Raw genomic sequence first — 16,795 nt, forward strand, 5'->3', positions numbered from 1 at the left:
TGAATATCCACTTCTGATCTGCTATTCTCATTTCTTCCCTTCTTTTATCCCCTGAAACCTACTTCAGTAACTACAGACTTCAATCTCTTCTCTCACACAGCTACACCGGACTGAGACACAGGAAGACGCTAACTCATCACACTCTTACATATCAGCATCCCTCATTCCCCCAATGCTCCCCTGACACTCTCCCAGTGCTGCGACCCAGCTCCCACAGACACAGAGGGAATCGATAACACGACCCACAGAACCCAATAGGCTAAGCTCATTTTTTTTTATAGGCAGCTCTAGACCCCGCAGCAGTCATTTCAACACCTCTCCAACTAAAGTGATTTAATGACATGAATTGGCATGTAAGGACAAGTACATATCTGACGTGCAAAATTAACAGTAACATATGGCAGATTTTAGGCTATTCTCAAAGCACAAGACCACCACATTGTTGGAGCTAGTTAAATTAGCCTCCATTTCTTCTAAAAGCATGTTTCTCTATAACCTGGTTATCATAGAGCTTTTCCTAGCTCGTATCTCTTCATCGCGTACAGGTTACTCAGCCTGTGGCATCTATTGCCGCTCTATTAGCTGCTGACAAACCTGATGGAAAATGACTTCATAAATCAACCACAGCATATGACTAACAAAGATGGCCGCCACTAGTCTACTGTTTGAATGGGGAACTAACAACAGAGGATGACAAATAGAAGGAACTTAAAAAGCGGGTTTGAAAACTGCTTTTTCTGCCTTCTTTCCCTCAGCTGTTCCTCCTCCCCACAACTAATCTCCCTTTAAGAGACAGACACACACCTATAATTAACAACTCAGTGTTCCTTCTCACCACAAACCAAATTTAAGCCTGGTCTTTGTTAGAACAAGGCCGTGGAATGCACAGAGAAAAACCTACCTGTTATTCATGATGTTAAAAATACTCCAGTTTAACCCTAGCCCACTTAAACAGTTAGGCTTTCAACTCAAATCTTTTGAGAATATGACAGAATAACCCTAACAATATGAAAGGGAATCTTTTTTAAACGTGATGTAGTATTGTCATGAGGGCTGTCACCTAAATCCTGGGAAAACTCCTGGCCCTGCTGATAGTATCAATTGAGGATGATGGATATAAGCAACGTTATGGATGATGCATAATAAAGAGGATGGATGATGTATGTGATTCATAATAACAACAGTATGGACGCTCAATGATGGATAATAAGCACAAATATGGATGATAGATTATAAACAGAAGTGTGAATGTTAGATGATGGATGAGCAACAGTATGGATAACGGAGGATGGATAATATATGATCGAATCCATCAGGTAAATGAGTCTCACCTCCAGGTCGTTGAAAAATAGCCGCGAGTCGGCCAAGTTGAAGATCATCTCCTCCATCCACAGCCCCAGCGACACTGCCTTGGACGAGTCCTGAAAAGGAGACACAAAGACATTACAAAGGTCAATACAGCTGTTTTATACAAGGATGGACTTAGTTGTCATCTACTCTCCCATTGACACCAATGCATAACTCGGTGAACATTTGACTAAAGTGGAAGTTAGGTTTCGCCCCTTCACGAACCACTTGTTCACATGTGTTTAAGAGGACTTACTCTCATAACATTACTTTGCATAGGTCATTGTTCATCTCAGGAAAGAAAAGGTTGTCTCTCTTGATGTTATTGGTTATAAAACAGGTAGGACGCACAGTGGTAAAGGATTTATGAATATATAATGAATGTTGATCTTCTGCACGATACACCGTCGAATCAGCAGGACACAGCCAAGCTTCAAATAGCAAATGAACTTGACTCTATATCCACACAGATAGAATTGAAGTTCAGTTGAATAGACCTGACTGAGATGTCATAAGAGGTTTGGTATGTAATTATGACAAAGTGTTTAGTCTGATTATCTAACACTGGGTTTCCCTACCACCGGGCCCCGGCAGAGAGTTTGCTACCAGGCTGCCTTGGCATAATTATATTTCTTTCCCTAGCCCACAGGATGGGTACTCAATTCACTCGGTTCTGCCCATTCTGTGAGCCAGTAGTGCATGTCTTACTCCCTACAGCATCTTTGTGAAAATAGTAACACTCACAACACATGCTAATTGGACGGACTGGACCCCCATCACGTCTCTGACACAGAGCGAAAGCGCCTTGGTAGTTACAGTAGCAAGCATTTCTCTAGCCAGCTAGCATCAGGGATATATCTCAGGGATCCAGAATGGTAAATTGAAATGGATTTAGTATTCTCCCAAGTGAAGTTTGCTTGCTAGACAGGAATTAGATGAAAATAATTGCAGATGAAAAGAAGTGGCAATATACAGTTGAAGTTGGAAGTTTAGCCAAATACATTTAAAATCAGTTTTTCACAATTCCTGGCATTTAATCCTAGTAAAAATTCCCTGTTTTAGGTCAGTTAGGATCACCACTTTAAGAATGTGAAATGTCAGAATAATAGTAGAGAGAATGACTTATTTCAGCTTTTATTTCTTTCATCACATTCCCAGTAGGTCAGAAGTTTACATACACTCAATTAGTATTTGGTAGCATTGCCTTTTAATTGTTTAACTTGGGTCAAACGTTTCGGGTAGCCTTCCACAAGCTTCCCACAATAAGTTGGATGAATTTTGGCCCATTCCTCCTGACAGAGCTGCTGTAACTGAGTCAGGTTTGTAGGCCTCCTTGCTCGCACACACTTTTTCAGTTCTGCCCACAAATATTCTATAGGATTGAGGTCAAGGCTTTGTGATGGCCACTCCAATATCTTGACTTTGTTGTCCTTAAGCCATTTTGCCACAACTTTGGAAGTATGCGTGTGGTCATTGTCCATTTGCAAGACCCATTTGTGATCAAGCTTTAACTTCCTGACTGATGTCTTCATGATGCCATCTATTTTGTGAAGTGCACCAGTACCTCCTGCAGCAAAGCACCCCCACAACATGATGCTGCCACCCCTGTGCTTCACGGTTGGGATGGTGTTCTTCGGCTTGCAAGCATCCCTCTTTTCCCTCCAAACATAATGATGGTCTTATGGCCAAACAGTTCTATTTTTGTTTCATCAGACCAGAGGACATTTCCATAAAAAGTATAATCTTTGTTCCCATGTGCAGTTGCAAACCGTAGTCTAGATTTTTTTGTGGCGGTTTTAGAGCAGTGGCTTTCTTCCTTGCTGAGCGGCCTTTCAGGTTGTCGATATAGGCCTTATTTTACTGTGTATATTGATATTTTTGTACCTGTTTCCTCCAGCATCTTCACAGGGTCCTTTGCTGTTGTTCTGGGATTGATTCACACTTTTCGCACTAAAGTACGTTCACCTCTAGGAGATAGAACGCGTCTCCTTCTTGAGCGGTATGACGGCTGCGTGGTCCCATGGTGTTTATACTTGCGTACTATTGTTTGTACAGATGTACGTGGTACCTTCAGGCATTTGGAAATTGCTCCCAAGGATGCACCAGACTTGTGGAGGTCTAAAAATTTAGATTTTAGATTTTCCCATGTCGTCACGCAAAGAGGCACTGAGTTTGAAGGTAGGCCTTGAAATACATCCACAGGTACACCTCCAATTGACTCAAATTAGGTCAATTAGCCTATCAGAAACTTCTAAAGTCATGACATAGTTTCTGGAATTTTCCAAGCTGTTTAAAGACACAGCCAGCTTAATATATGTAAACTTCTGACCCACTGGAATTGTGAAACAGTGAATTATGCATTTTAATGACTCCAACCTAAGTGTATGTAAACTTCCAACTTCAACTGTATACTGCTATGGTATATAGACTGTAATCAGAAGAAATACTTGTAGATGCGCTTGTATTGGGTCGCGTGCGCACCAGGTGCCATTCCAAACTCCAACCCCCCTAACAGTCATTATTTTCTCCCTGTCCAAACAGCCTTCTAAAGACACTGGCAGCCCTTCTCTCAGATTGACAGGACAGGTTCTATCACCTGAGCAGGAAGTCTGATTACCTTTCTGTCAATCATTCTTTCCACCAAACTGCAACCTGCTCTTTCTCTTTCTGTCTCTTTCTCTTTACCCCTCCTTCTGTCACACATACACTCGCACAATGTACAAACGCACGCACACACGCAAGCACACACACAAGCACACACATACACACAGTTATTGAAGAATTCAGGAATGAAGAAGATACACTTTTCTAATGATGGGAGAATTACAAATCTTCCGCAGACAACAGAGAAATCACAGTTTGTCAGAAAACAGTCCAGTACATTGTTGTTGTGGGGAGTGGCTAGGCACCAGCAGGGCAGGTGGCTGTGTGCTGTACTGTACTGGCGCTGTGGCTGTAGTGGTGGTTCTACATCTTGGCAGTGTGACAAAATTGGAGGAGTGAGGCGTCAGCCAAAGGGGAGTGTTAGATTTTGAAAAATGACAGCCTTCCTCCCACCTCCAATTGATCCACAGCAAAGTGGATTTGGTGAATGAGGGGGCGAGGGAAGAAGGGGGGCAGAAAGAGAGTGTTGGGATGATGAGAATGAGGGGAGGAGAGGGAGGGAGTGTTTAGTTTAAATAGAGATAATTATCCATAATCACACTCCCTGCCAAGTCTTCTTCAATGCGGAGTGAGGTAGAAATAAAAATGAAAGAGGTCCAACTTACTCTTCCTCCTAATCACAGGCAGGAATTCACAGAGAACAAGAAAATATCAGAAAGCACAAAAAAATCCAGACAATTTCACTGATGCCTTCAGTGGTGGACTTTTCAAATCGTTCATGCAGAGTGGAAATTCACACTCTAAGAAAGAGAGAGAGAGATAGCAAGAGAGAGAGATGGCACGGGCACTGTAGCCTACGTGTGATAAATAAAAGGCCATTGAACCAATAATGTAGGGAATAAAATCCTCATGCGCTCTAGAGTTTACCTTGGTTTTTCAAAGGCAGTGAAAACAAGAGTTTTTCATCACAACCATTTTTTTTCTGCCCCTTCCTGGGTCCAGGCTTCCCTTGCTTGCCTCAACACAGGCTAAACACTTGTTTACCTCAATGAGTTTGGTCATAATACAATGACTGTCATAAGGAAGGAGTTACTATATAGTCTGTCTGGTCTAGACACAGCATCATGTTTTTTTTAAAGAAAAGTTGGGATCCTGTTTCTTTAATATAGGGAAACCTAAGCTAACATAAACATTGGTCATTGCCTGACAGTGAGCATTATTGTGAGAAGACATATCAAACTCACTCCTACCTAATTGAAAACCAATTCCTGGCTCGTAAATAATCCCACTAGGCCTTTGGTCGGAATCTTTTTGGGGGATTTGAGGATTCTACCTCCCCCCACCCAAAACCTTTTTTTCTCTCTGGCATGTCTAAGTTTTGATGTCAGAGCATGTCAGATTGAAGTTTGCCGTTTCAGCGGGGAAGCTGGGTGGGTGGAATCAGGAATTTGGCACACCAGTCAAATGTCAACACTTCCATCCTCTCCTTTCTCCCCGACAATATGTTGAAAAAGAAACAACAGAGTGCCAAAATGGTGGAGCGCTTAGGCCTAATACTTGTTACTCTCTCCCGCTCTGGCTCTCTCTCTCCAACTCCACGTTTACATCGCGTCAAACCGCAGCGGGACCGTGAGAATTCAAAACACTGTTGTGGCCAAAAAAAAGAAACATGACTATTGTTGCCCTCATCAGCTGCCTGTCTATTATGTAAAGGTTAATCAGCTGTCAATCAAACAGTGGGACGTGGGTTGGCCAAACAAGTCCCCTGGATTATATAAAGAGACAAGAGGGCACAGAAGGAAAACACCAAGCGTGTGAAAAGTCAAGGAGAGAGCAAAGGACAAAAACACTTCTTAAAAAGTTAGGCTTTAAGGAGTGAATCCTAACTTCCAGTAGAATATTAATTTAGTCCCATTGACATCAACGCACACAATTCCACTGGAAGTTAGGATTCACCCTTAACTGATATTGCATAGTTTATATAATCAAGTATTAGGTTTGCAAAGGGAGAGAATATTACTGGGAACATTTTAAGTTTACTAGTAAACCACCAGAATTTGGGTAACTTTCAAGTATTTATTTTTATTTTATCAGATTACATCTAGTGGCCTTTTTGGGTACTTCAGATGATCACAGGTGTCTGTAATTATCTCTGGCCCTCTGTGTGGCAAATGTGTGTATCAAATGTAAAATATATACTAATAGGTCTCCTGAGTGGTGCAGATGTCTAAGGCACTGCATCGTAGTGTTGTGGCATCACTACAGCCTGGGATTCGATACCAGGCTGTGTCACAACCAGCCGTGACCAGGGGTCCCATAGGGCGGTGCACATTTGGTCCAGCGTCGTCCGGGTTAGGGGAGGGTTTGGCCTGGGGGGGGCTTTACTTGGCTCATCGCGCTCTAGCGACTCCATGTGGTGGACTGTTCCCAGTCCACCTGGCTGTGCTGCTGCTCCAGTTTCAACTGTTCTGCCTTTCTTATTTGACCATGCTGGTCATTTATGAACATTTGAACATCTTGGCCATCTTGGCCTGGTTCCTCTCTAGGTTTCTTCCTAGGTTTTGGCCTTTCTAGGGAGTTTTTCCTAGCCACCGTGCTTCTACACCTGCATTGCTTGCTGTTTGGGGTTTTAGGCTGGGTTTCTGTACAGCACTTTGAGATATCAGCTGATATACGAAGGGCTATATAAATACATTTGATTTGATTTGACTGGGTGCCTGCAGTCTAACTTCAGTCGTCAATTGAACGGTGTTTCTTCCGGCACATTGGTGCAGCTGGCTTCTGGGTTAAGCGGGCGGGTGTTAAGAAGCGTGGTTTGGCAGGTCATGTTTTGGAGGACGCATGACTCGACCTTCGCCTCTCCCGAGCCCTTTGGAGAGTTGCAATGAGACATGATCGCAATTGGATATCACAAAAAAGGGGGTTAAATGAAAAAAAAAAAAAAAAAAACATACTGTATATACAAATGACAAAATAAGAATATGTTATGCTAATGTTATGGTAAATATAAATACATTTTAATCAAGTATAAATGACCAAATGACCATAAATGACCTGTTATTCACCAAAATTACTGATGATTCCGCTTACTTTGTTAAATTACCAGTAGCTTTGCAACTATCAAGGATTAGTTTAAATAAGCCGTCAAATACTTTCATGGTTATTTAATTTGAAAAGTGATATGGAGAGAGTGTTTTAAGTCATATAAGTCCATTTTTTCTACCTTGCCAAATCGTGTGGAGAAGCTCCCTGTGAGCAAAGAGTGGAAAATGATGATGGTCTCGTCAAGGTCCCACACAAACACACGCTGGAAAATAAGACAAAGACATATTTAGCCAAATTGTTATTTTTCTATCTCTACGTTGAAGAGAAAATGACAGTGCGGGCCACACATACAAACTGATCAATCAGTAGAAAAATTACTTGGAAAATCATAAAAGACCACCAAGAGCTACTAAACTGTTCTACCATTATTTGTAAATGTTGTGAACTCTTTTATGACTTTTACTGAGTGAGATCTATAAATGACACTTCTGATGATTTCTTTACAGTTATGGAAGTGCAACTTCACTTTAAACCATCTGTCTAACTGTCAGTAACCTGTGTTCTTACATTTTAATAACAGTGTGCCTGTGGTCATATTGTAGCTCAGTGTGTCAATGGCTACCATTGACGGGATGCGTGTGTATGTGTGTGTGCACGTGTGTGTGTTTGTGACTTCCATGGACTGTAACATTACCTCTATATCTGAGTCCAGGGGAGGCTGTGGGTCACTGACTCTTTTCCTGCCCCTCAGTTTCCCGTCTGAGCTCCGTCTGGCTGGCACCCCCTCTGGCTCTTTCCCTGGGGTGGGGGGGCTAGGGGGCGGATGGTACTCTCCTGGAACACACACACACACATCCCGTCAATGAAAATGTCTAAAACACCAAAGAACACGACAGAAAGATAAATAGAATGCTAAGAGGATAATAAATCATTCTCCAATAAAGAGAAGAGGCGGGCCAACCATCTGTACCTGGGTGGGACTCGGGGCTGTGATTGGGCACCACGGGAGGGTGTTCTGGATGCTGATAGGGTATGGGCGTGGTGATGGCGCTAGGGCTGATGTTGCTGCTTGCGAGGTACGGGCTGTTGTAGTGTGTGTTGTAGTATGGCGAGTACTGGCTTTGGCTGTAGCTAGAGTACGCTGAGAAGTCCTGACAGAGGGAATAGGAAGAATATTAAAGACTTCCTAAGATGTATGAAAGAAAAATACACAGAATATTACAAATGATTACATATTGGGCTTCACCCTTTCTTCACAGATTTATAAAAATATATATATCTACTATGTCGTGAAAGAGGCTATCACTGAAGCCAGATGAGTGGCACATTCAATTGTAAGTTGCAGTATTCCAAACCCATTTAATGCCATCCCAGCCATTTGGAAACTTTTTGTACTGCGAGAGCTGTTTTTATTTGTATAAAAGATCGTCGTCCATAATGGTGTGCGTATTACATCCTGTACTGACCTGTTGTGTGGGGTTGAATGGAGTTGCGCCTGTGATGGGGTTGGCTCCCTGGAAAATCCCCGAAGAAATACTGCTACCTGGAAAACAACATTAAACCAACATCAAAAAAAGACTCACATTGACTGACATTTACAGAAGTTGGACTTGCATTGAAAGCTTCATTGAAAATATATTTTTATTGGTATTGTAATACCAATACATTTAACAAATGGAAATATAAACAGGCAAATTTAAGAATGCAAGGTAGTTAAACGTAACAACAGAAATTGCACACCTATCGTACAAGTATATCAGTCAATTACCCCTCATTAATGGGCATAACTAGGCATTTGTAACTATGTGTACTAAGTGGATCGTGAGACAGCATTAGCCCTTAGAGTTGCAAAATGATGGTAACCTTCTGGTAAAACTCACAGGTTTTCCAAAAATCCTGGTTGGAAGATTTCCAGAATAAGAAGGGAATAAGCAGGAAACAACACCTACTGTAATGCAATCAAATCAACATTAATCACAGAAGTAGCTTCACAACATGGCCTCAAAACACTGACTTGCCTCAACCCCTCCAGGGAGTATGGCACTTGATTTATGAGTCCCAACAAGAACAATGCAGCTGGGGGGGAAGCCTGGTGTGCTAGCTAGCTACTCCATCAGTGTTATCAACTCTGCTGAAGGAATGCCTTCCTCTGGGCTCTTTTCCCCCAGCCACACTCGTGTGTTACCCCTCAACATCCCTCTTTCCCTCCATCCCACCACCCAAAACCTAACCTTAGATGAATGACTACCCAGAACCACCCGGGAGTCTCCCAGGACAACAAAACATAGTCTTCAAAGCAACAACACAAAGAAATCAGAAGGTCTCCAAATAAACAGTGGAGTTTCTGGTTTTGATTTGGTCTGTCCTTTGTAGTGTAGTGTGTGGTGTGTGTGCGTGTGTGTGCGTGTGTATGTGGGAGGAAAGGTCTGGTGGTCTTGTACATGGAGTTGCCATGGGGGTTTGTTTCAAGCCACTCTAGGTTTTTGTTTACCTGTACTGAAACACATGAAAGAAAACAGAGTCGTCACATGTATTCCATTGTTAGAATACCAGTGTTTCAGTCTTACTTTCTGACAACAACGGTAGCAGGCTGAAGCTGGAACAGACTGACATTTCGTCCAAGCTTAGAGGAATGATTCTGCTACAAAATACAGAGCAAGAAAGTATAAATATAACAAATATACAAAACTCTCTTTGAAGTTCAATGTGGATTCTATAAACCTGCTTTGCTATAGGGCCATATTCTCATCTCTCAAGTTTTTATCTTGAGTCTCCTCTTTTGGGTCGTATTCATTAGGATCAAACAGAAGAAAACTGGACTTAAGAATCCAATAAGAAACGCTCATTTCAGTTTTCCATTGCTACAATGCATACTCATGAATATGACTCTTAACAGTGGTCCTGCATTCCCCTGTCAGTAAGTCCATGCAGTTCCTTCATTAGCCCCCCCTCCCAGCACCACAACATGCACCTTAACCTCTAACCTCTGACAGAGCAAGGTCAATTTCACGCTGCTTTGAAAGCCATCAAGTCCTACTGAGTCAAGCATACTTTGGGTACCGAAGAACTGGGGAATGTGTGGAGCACAGACGCACACACATGGAACACACGGACGCACACGTGCAGACACACACAAACACACACAAGAGCGTGCTGGTTCGGGCCGCGGTGTGGGTGTGTGGGTAGGAGGAAGGGGCCTGACCTCCAGAGAGGAGAGAGAGAGGAGGAGAGAGAGAGATTGCTGACGCCAGGCACCCAGACCGCAGCTAATGGAGAACAGGCGTGGAGGAGGACAGACGGGCACTGCTACGGACACCCACCTGGAAATGACAGGACCCCACTCACTGGGCTCCAAGTCAGAGGGCCATCATGATGGAGAGATCAGAGAGAAAAAGAAAGCGAGAGGGAGGGAGGTACAGTGGCTTGCGAAAGTATTTACCACCCTTGGCATTTTTCCTATTTTGTTGCCTTACAACATGGAATTAAAATTGTTTTTGGGGGGGTTTGTATCATTTGATTTACACAACATGCCTACCACGTTGAAGGTGCAAAATATTTTTATTGTGAAACAAACAATAAATAAGACAAAGAAACCTGAAAATTTGAGCGTGCATAACTATTCACTCCCCCAAAGTCAATACTTTGTAGAGCCACCTTTTTCAGCAATTACAGCTGCAAGTCTCTTGGAGTATGTCTCTATAAGCTTGGCACATCTAGCCACTGGGATTTTTGCCCATTCTTCAAGGCAAAACTGCCTAAAATGTTTCCCCTTAAACCACTCGAGTGTTGCATTAGCAGTATGCTTAGGGTCATTGTCCTGCTGGAAGGTGAACCTCCTTCCCAGTCTCAAATCTCTGGAAGACTGAAACAGGTTTCCCTCAAGAATTTCCCTATATTTAGAGCCATCCATCATTCCATCAATTCTGACCAGTTTACGAGTCCTTGCTGATGAAAAACATGTTCTCAGAGTGATGAGAGGTGTTGGGTGTGCGTGCGCCAGACATAGCGTTTTCCTTGATGGCCAAAAAGCAAATTTAAAAAAAAAATATATATATATATATATATATTTTAAATTTGTACCCCTTTTTCTCCCCAATTTCGTGGTATCCAATTGTTTTAGTAGCTACTATCTTGTCTCATCGCTACAACTCCCGTACGGGCTCGGGAGAGACGAAGGTTGAAAGTTATGCGTCCTCTGATACACAACCCAACCGTACTGCTTCTTAACACAGCGTGCATCCAACCCGGAAGCCAGCCGCACCAATGTGTCTGAGGAAACACCGTGCACCTGGCAACCTTGGTTAGCGCGTACGGCGCCCGTCCGCCACAGGAGTCGCTGGTGCGCGATGAGACAAGGATATCCCTACCGGCCAAGCCCTCCCTAACCCGGACGACGCTAGGCCAATTGTGCGTCGCCCCATGGACCTCCCGATTGCGGCCGGTTACGACAGAGCCAGCTGGCGCTGCAGTACAGCGCCCTTAACCACTGCGCCACCCGGGAGGCCAAAAAGTGCAATTTTAGTCTCATCTGACCAGATTACCTTCCATATGTTTGGGGGAGTCTCCCACATGCCTTTTGGCCCAGATCTGTGGAGTATATGGCTTAAAGTGGTCCTTTGGACACATACTCCAATCTCCGCTGTGGAGCTTTGCAGCTCCTTCAGGGTTATCTTTGGCCTCTTTGTTGCCTGTCTGATTAATGCCCTCCTTGCCTGGTCCGTGAGTTTTGGTGGGCGGCCCTCTCTTGGCAGGTTTGTTGTGGTGCTATATTCTTTCCATTTTTTAAATAATGGATTTAATGGTGCTCCGTGGGATGTTCAAAGTTTTGGATATTTTTTTATAACCCAACCCTAATCTGTACTTCTCCACAACTTTGTCCCTGACCTGTTTGGAGAGCTCCTTAGTCCTCATAGTGCCGCTTGCTTGGTGGTGCCCCTTGCTTAGTGGTGTTGCAGACTCCGGGGCCTTTCAGAACAGGTGTATATATACTAAGATCATGTGACAGATCATGTGACACTTAGATTGCACATAGGTGGACTGTATTTAACTAATTATGTGACTTCTGAAGGTAATTGGTTGCACCAGATCTTATTTAGGGGCTTCATAGCAAAGGGGGTGAATACAAATGCACGCACCACTTTAACGTTTTACATTTTTTTGAAACAAGTTATTGTTTTTGTTTTCATTTCACCAATTTGGACTATTTTGTGTGTGTCCATTACATGAAATCCAAATAAAAATCAATTTAAATTACAGGTTGTAATGCAACAAAAACAAAATAGGAAAAAAACCCAGAGGGGTGAATACTTTTGTAAGGCACTCTAGGAGAAAGGACTGGCCACTGAAAAAAGGATAGATCTCAGCAAAAGAGAGAGGTAAAGTGAGTGTGTATGTGTGAGAGTGAGAAATAGAGGGAGGGAGACAGTAAGTAGGAATGAAAGAGGGTAGGATGGCTAGCCATTTGTAAAGTAGAGAAGAGATCAGAGCGAAAGGCACAAAGAGAGGTGGAGTACTGACCTTGTATGTGTGTGTATTTGGGTGTTTGTGTGCCAGTATGTGTGCATGCAATCGTCTGTGTCCGTCTGTATTCATCAAGATCTCATTGTTTTTCATTTGAAACTCGAAGTACGCATGTCTATTTAATACCCATTCATTCTGCTTGGTTAGATGGTTAAAACAATTCAAAGGTTAACAGTTTAGGCATTATTTCAGAGTGGTTAAGGCAAGGGCTCTGGTTTGGGGAAGGCTCTGCAAAACTACCGACCTCATACCATCAAGTATCATCAAGTATTCTCACGGCTTGCTAGAGTATTCTGAACTGCCGTAGCGCAGTGGTCTGAGCAGCGCACTTTGGCTCCAAGCATCACCAGTTCCCGCCCAGTGCTGGGTAATTGTTTTTGTGTGTGTGTGCAAGTTTTCATGTGTTTGTGTGTTAGGGTTTAATATTTTCCAGATAATCAACACATTCTTCCTCCTGAGAAAATGTAGAGAAATTACCAGACATCCTGGTAACCAGCAGTGCTATTTGAAAGCATTCACTGACTGTACAAAACATCTTCCTTATATTGAGTTGCACCCGCTTTTGCCCTCGGAACAGTTTACATTTGTTGGGGTATGGACTCTACAATGTGTTAAAAGCATTCCACAGGGATGCTGACCCATGTTGACTCCAACACTTCCCATAGTTGTGTCATGTTGGCTGGATGTCCTTTTGGCGGTGAACCATTCTTGATACACATGGGAACCTGTGAAAAACCCAGCAGCATTGCAGATCTTGACACAATCAAACCGGGGCGCCTGGCACCTACTACAAACCCCGTTCAAAGGTACTGAAAACTTTTGTCTTGCCCATTCGCCCTCTGAAAAGCACACATACACAATCCATGTCTCAATTGTCTCAAGGCTTAAAAATCCTTCTTTAACCTGTCTCCTCCCCTTCATCTCCACTGATTGAAGTGGATTTACAGTAACAAGTGACATCAATAAGGGATCATACTGTAGCTTTCACCTGGTCGTCAGTCTATGTCATGGAAAGAGCAGGTGCTCCTAATGTTTTATACACTCAGTGTCTGGAGAGACATGAAAATAGCTGTGCAGCTCCCCATACAACCTGGCAGAGCTTGAGAGGATCTGCAGAGAAGAATGGGAGAAACTCCCCAAATACAGGTGTGCCAAGCTTGTAGCGCCATTCCCAGGAATACTCGAGGCTGTTATCGCTGCTTCAACAAAGTACTGAGTAAAGGGTCTAAAATACTTATGTAAATGTGATACTTTAAATAAATAAAATAACTTCTAAAAACCTGCTTTTGCTTTGTCATTATGGGGAATTGTGTGTAGATTGATGAGGGAAAAAACACAATTGAATCCATTTCAGAATAAGGCTGTAACATAACAAAATGTGGAAAAAGTCAAGGGGTCTGGATACTTTCTGAATGCATTGTACAATACTCATTTCCCTCCCTATATCGCAATTCAACCTCAGTCCAACCTACCTAAAGGTTATGGAAAATTTGCTCTTTCAGTATTTCTCCAGTTGGTTTCCTGAAGGAGAAAGCCTCTACTTCAATGTCAAATATAATAAAACAAAAACACTACAGTGAATACTACAGTAAAGTCCGCAAAAACACTATACTATAGTATTTATAGCATACTATAGTATTTTTTTTTATGTGGGCATTTAGTAAGCATACACATTTATAGAAGCCATGCAAGTAGCCTAAATGATGTTTTCTATTGGGGACTTTATGTTGAGTAAATATGGTAGGCTGCTAGCGTTGTGATGACTGGTCTAATGTAACCTATGAATGAAGCCAGAGAGTTTATGTCACACATGCATATTTTGTATTTTTCCATCAGCTAATTTGCTCCTCTCTTTCTCGGCATATCCTCTCACCAGTTGTGATGTGTTCAAGGGATTCTTGGGGAGGGTAGGCTATGGCCATCCTTTTTTTTTTTTAAGCTCTGATCTGATGTTTCCTGTACGCCTACATCTGTTTGCAATGGCATGGTAGGAGAACCTGTAGGACGCACCGACCTTGTGCAAGTAAAAACGGTAGGCTACAACAGCACACACACTCACACTGAGCGTTAATTATGCAGATAGCAAAGCAGAGAAGTCAGATTTAGACATTGTATATCATTTAACAGTTCCATTTCCCCGGCTGTTCATAGAAATAATGTATTATAATTGACTAGTTTCTCAACATTATTTATCTCGGGAAACGAGAATGGGTTTGGGGAGGATATCCCAGTAAAACTTGGTAATCCGGTTACCGATATTAAACCCTAGTGTGTGTGTGTGTGTGTGTGTGTGTGTGTGTGTGTGTGTGTGACTGACCGGGTGTGGAGTAACTGTAGAGGCCCTGGCTGGGGGGAGTGCTACTGAAGTTGGAGTAGCTCAGCAGACTGTTCTGTCCTGGAGAGTGGCTGAGGCCATCTTCTGTCTTAATGTCTGCAGAGGAAAGGACATAAGGAGATAAATGATCGACACTGGATTCAGTTACTGAAACTGGTTACACTGTATTTTACAGAGAGACATGCTGTAAAACTGGGTGTGTTGTAAAATGCGGGCAGCATTAAATCAGTTTGCGAGCCACATTTGGCCTGCGGGCCTGTAGTTGGAGACCCTGGTGTAAATGGATGCGGAGTTATGGTTCCTATTCACGGTGCCTTAGATGCATACTTTCAAGACAACTTTTAAACAGTCATATCCCCACCTCTTCACCCCCCGTATTGAATGATATGACAGTACTTACTGTATGAGGGCATGCTGTAGCCCTGGGTGTGGTATGTATACGGTGTGTAGGGTCCCGCAGACTGGAGGGCAGGGCTGTACTGGGTCTGTCCGTACGCCGCCATGACAGCTCTTAGGTCAGCTGATCTAGAAGGAGGAATTAAAGACTGGTAAGTTGCTAAGCAACATGGGGACAATATGTATTGTCCAAATTGCCATGTTGGCTGCTTAGCCTATGCTATGCTAAGCTATGACTAAGAATTGTCACACATCAGATGGCGTCACTCCTACAGGACGCTCGTCCCTCAACCAATCTGTCTTGTAGGACCTGGAACCACATATCGAATATTGACAATTCAAAAAAGTAAAACATAGTTCCAAATTTCACAATATCACTGCACTCTCGTATGACTCTCCATGAAATAGACAAAATAACTAGCAAGCTAAATTATTACAAACGCTGTGGCAGTGATTTAATAGTTTGCATGTGAATATAAAAAAAAAGCAGGTGTCGATTTGCGGCACAAATTCTGGTCACCAGTGCAGTGACTTGATCCGCTGTGTTGCTAACTGTTGTAGTTAGCTACTTTACTGACACAGTTAGCTAGCTAGTTAGCTAGCACTTCCTTCACTTACATAAAAAGCTTGCTTAGCCTGTTTAAATTACCCTGAAGTTGTAGACATGTAGCCCCACAATTAAGCTGGACTGACTATTATCAGAAATCAGCCCGTAGATCAGCATGTTTCTCCGCGATCGTATCGTTAGGTCAGCTGAGCACAGTCAGCAGCTGATTCGGGAGGCTACTGCAATGACTCATGGCAGAAGAACAGCTGCTTCATGAAAACTCATAATATTGTAAGCATTGGCACTACTAGCTACAGTAGCTTGCTAGCTAGCTTTTGTTGGAAGATTCAACATTGTGTGTGCAGCATTGTGAGTGCAGTAGGTAGCTGGTTGGTTGGTTAGCAGCATCATTGCAGTCAAAGATGATTTCAGTGACTGGCTCAGCTAAAGTTATCAAGGTAACGTTAATTTTGGACATTTTATGCTAGCTTTTGTGCCATAGTCAAACTTCAGAAATACTGCTCATTGAAGCACTATAAGTTCTTAGCTATATGTAAAAGACTTCCTCACCACAAAAGCATCAACCTTATTGGCATATTTATTGTTTTAGCTTATATTATTTCAAACAGTTTTGATGCAGAAATGGGGTTCAGCAGATGATGTCACCTTGGTAATATTTTCAAATGGTAGACAGCACTTTGTAGCATAACTACTTTTGAGCTATCCTATTACCATTTGCAAGATACAAGACAGATCAGTGCAGGCGAAATCAACGTGCTATCTAACGTAAGACAATGATGACTAAAATCTCAACAACACTCACTTGCAGATGAAGGAAGAGTCTGGTATGGAGTCGTAGTGTCCCTAGAATAGAAAACAAATGAAAGAAACAGAGAAACATGTATAAATACCAATAAAAAAGATATACTCACTGAGAAATGAAAAGGGTAATAAATAACTTGAGATATGATTTCACAGTGATAAAAGGCTTTATACCATTC

General features: G+C 42.6%; 1 protein-coding gene and 1 non-coding gene across 2 annotated transcripts in view; one reads left to right on the forward strand and one right to left on the reverse strand.

Moving 5' to 3' along the window:
- Nucleotides 1-16,795, reverse strand: part of LOC110493897 (protein phosphatase EYA2) — a 73,131-nt gene that overhangs the window by 8,580 nt on the left and 47,756 nt on the right. The window contains exons 3-10 of the mRNA XM_021568477.3: nucleotides 16,618-16,658; nucleotides 15,252-15,376; nucleotides 14,834-14,947; nucleotides 8,463-8,539; nucleotides 7,967-8,147; nucleotides 7,691-7,830; nucleotides 7,175-7,258; nucleotides 1,332-1,421 (exon numbers count right to left, since the gene is read on the reverse strand). Coding sequence (XP_021424152.1) covers nucleotides 1,332-1,421; nucleotides 7,175-7,258; nucleotides 7,691-7,830; nucleotides 7,967-8,147; nucleotides 8,463-8,539; nucleotides 14,834-14,947; nucleotides 15,252-15,354 — 789 coding nt within the window. The 5' untranslated portion in view covers nucleotides 15,355-15,376; nucleotides 16,618-16,658. The remainder of the gene's footprint in view (nucleotides 1-1,331; nucleotides 1,422-7,174; nucleotides 7,259-7,690; nucleotides 7,831-7,966; nucleotides 8,148-8,462; nucleotides 8,540-14,833; nucleotides 14,948-15,251; nucleotides 15,377-16,617; nucleotides 16,659-16,795) is intronic.
- On the forward strand, nucleotides 14,001-14,055 carry LOC118940655 (U7 small nuclear RNA). Its single transcript, XR_005037242.1, has one exon. It is a non-coding gene; the product is annotated as a U7 small nuclear RNA (small nuclear RNA).

This window comes from Oncorhynchus mykiss, chromosome 17, assembly GCF_057628025.1.
Source record: "Oncorhynchus mykiss isolate SJ-2025 chromosome 17, ASM5762802v1, whole genome shotgun sequence".
NCBI lineage: Eukaryota > Metazoa > Chordata > Actinopteri > Salmoniformes > Salmonidae > Oncorhynchus > Oncorhynchus mykiss.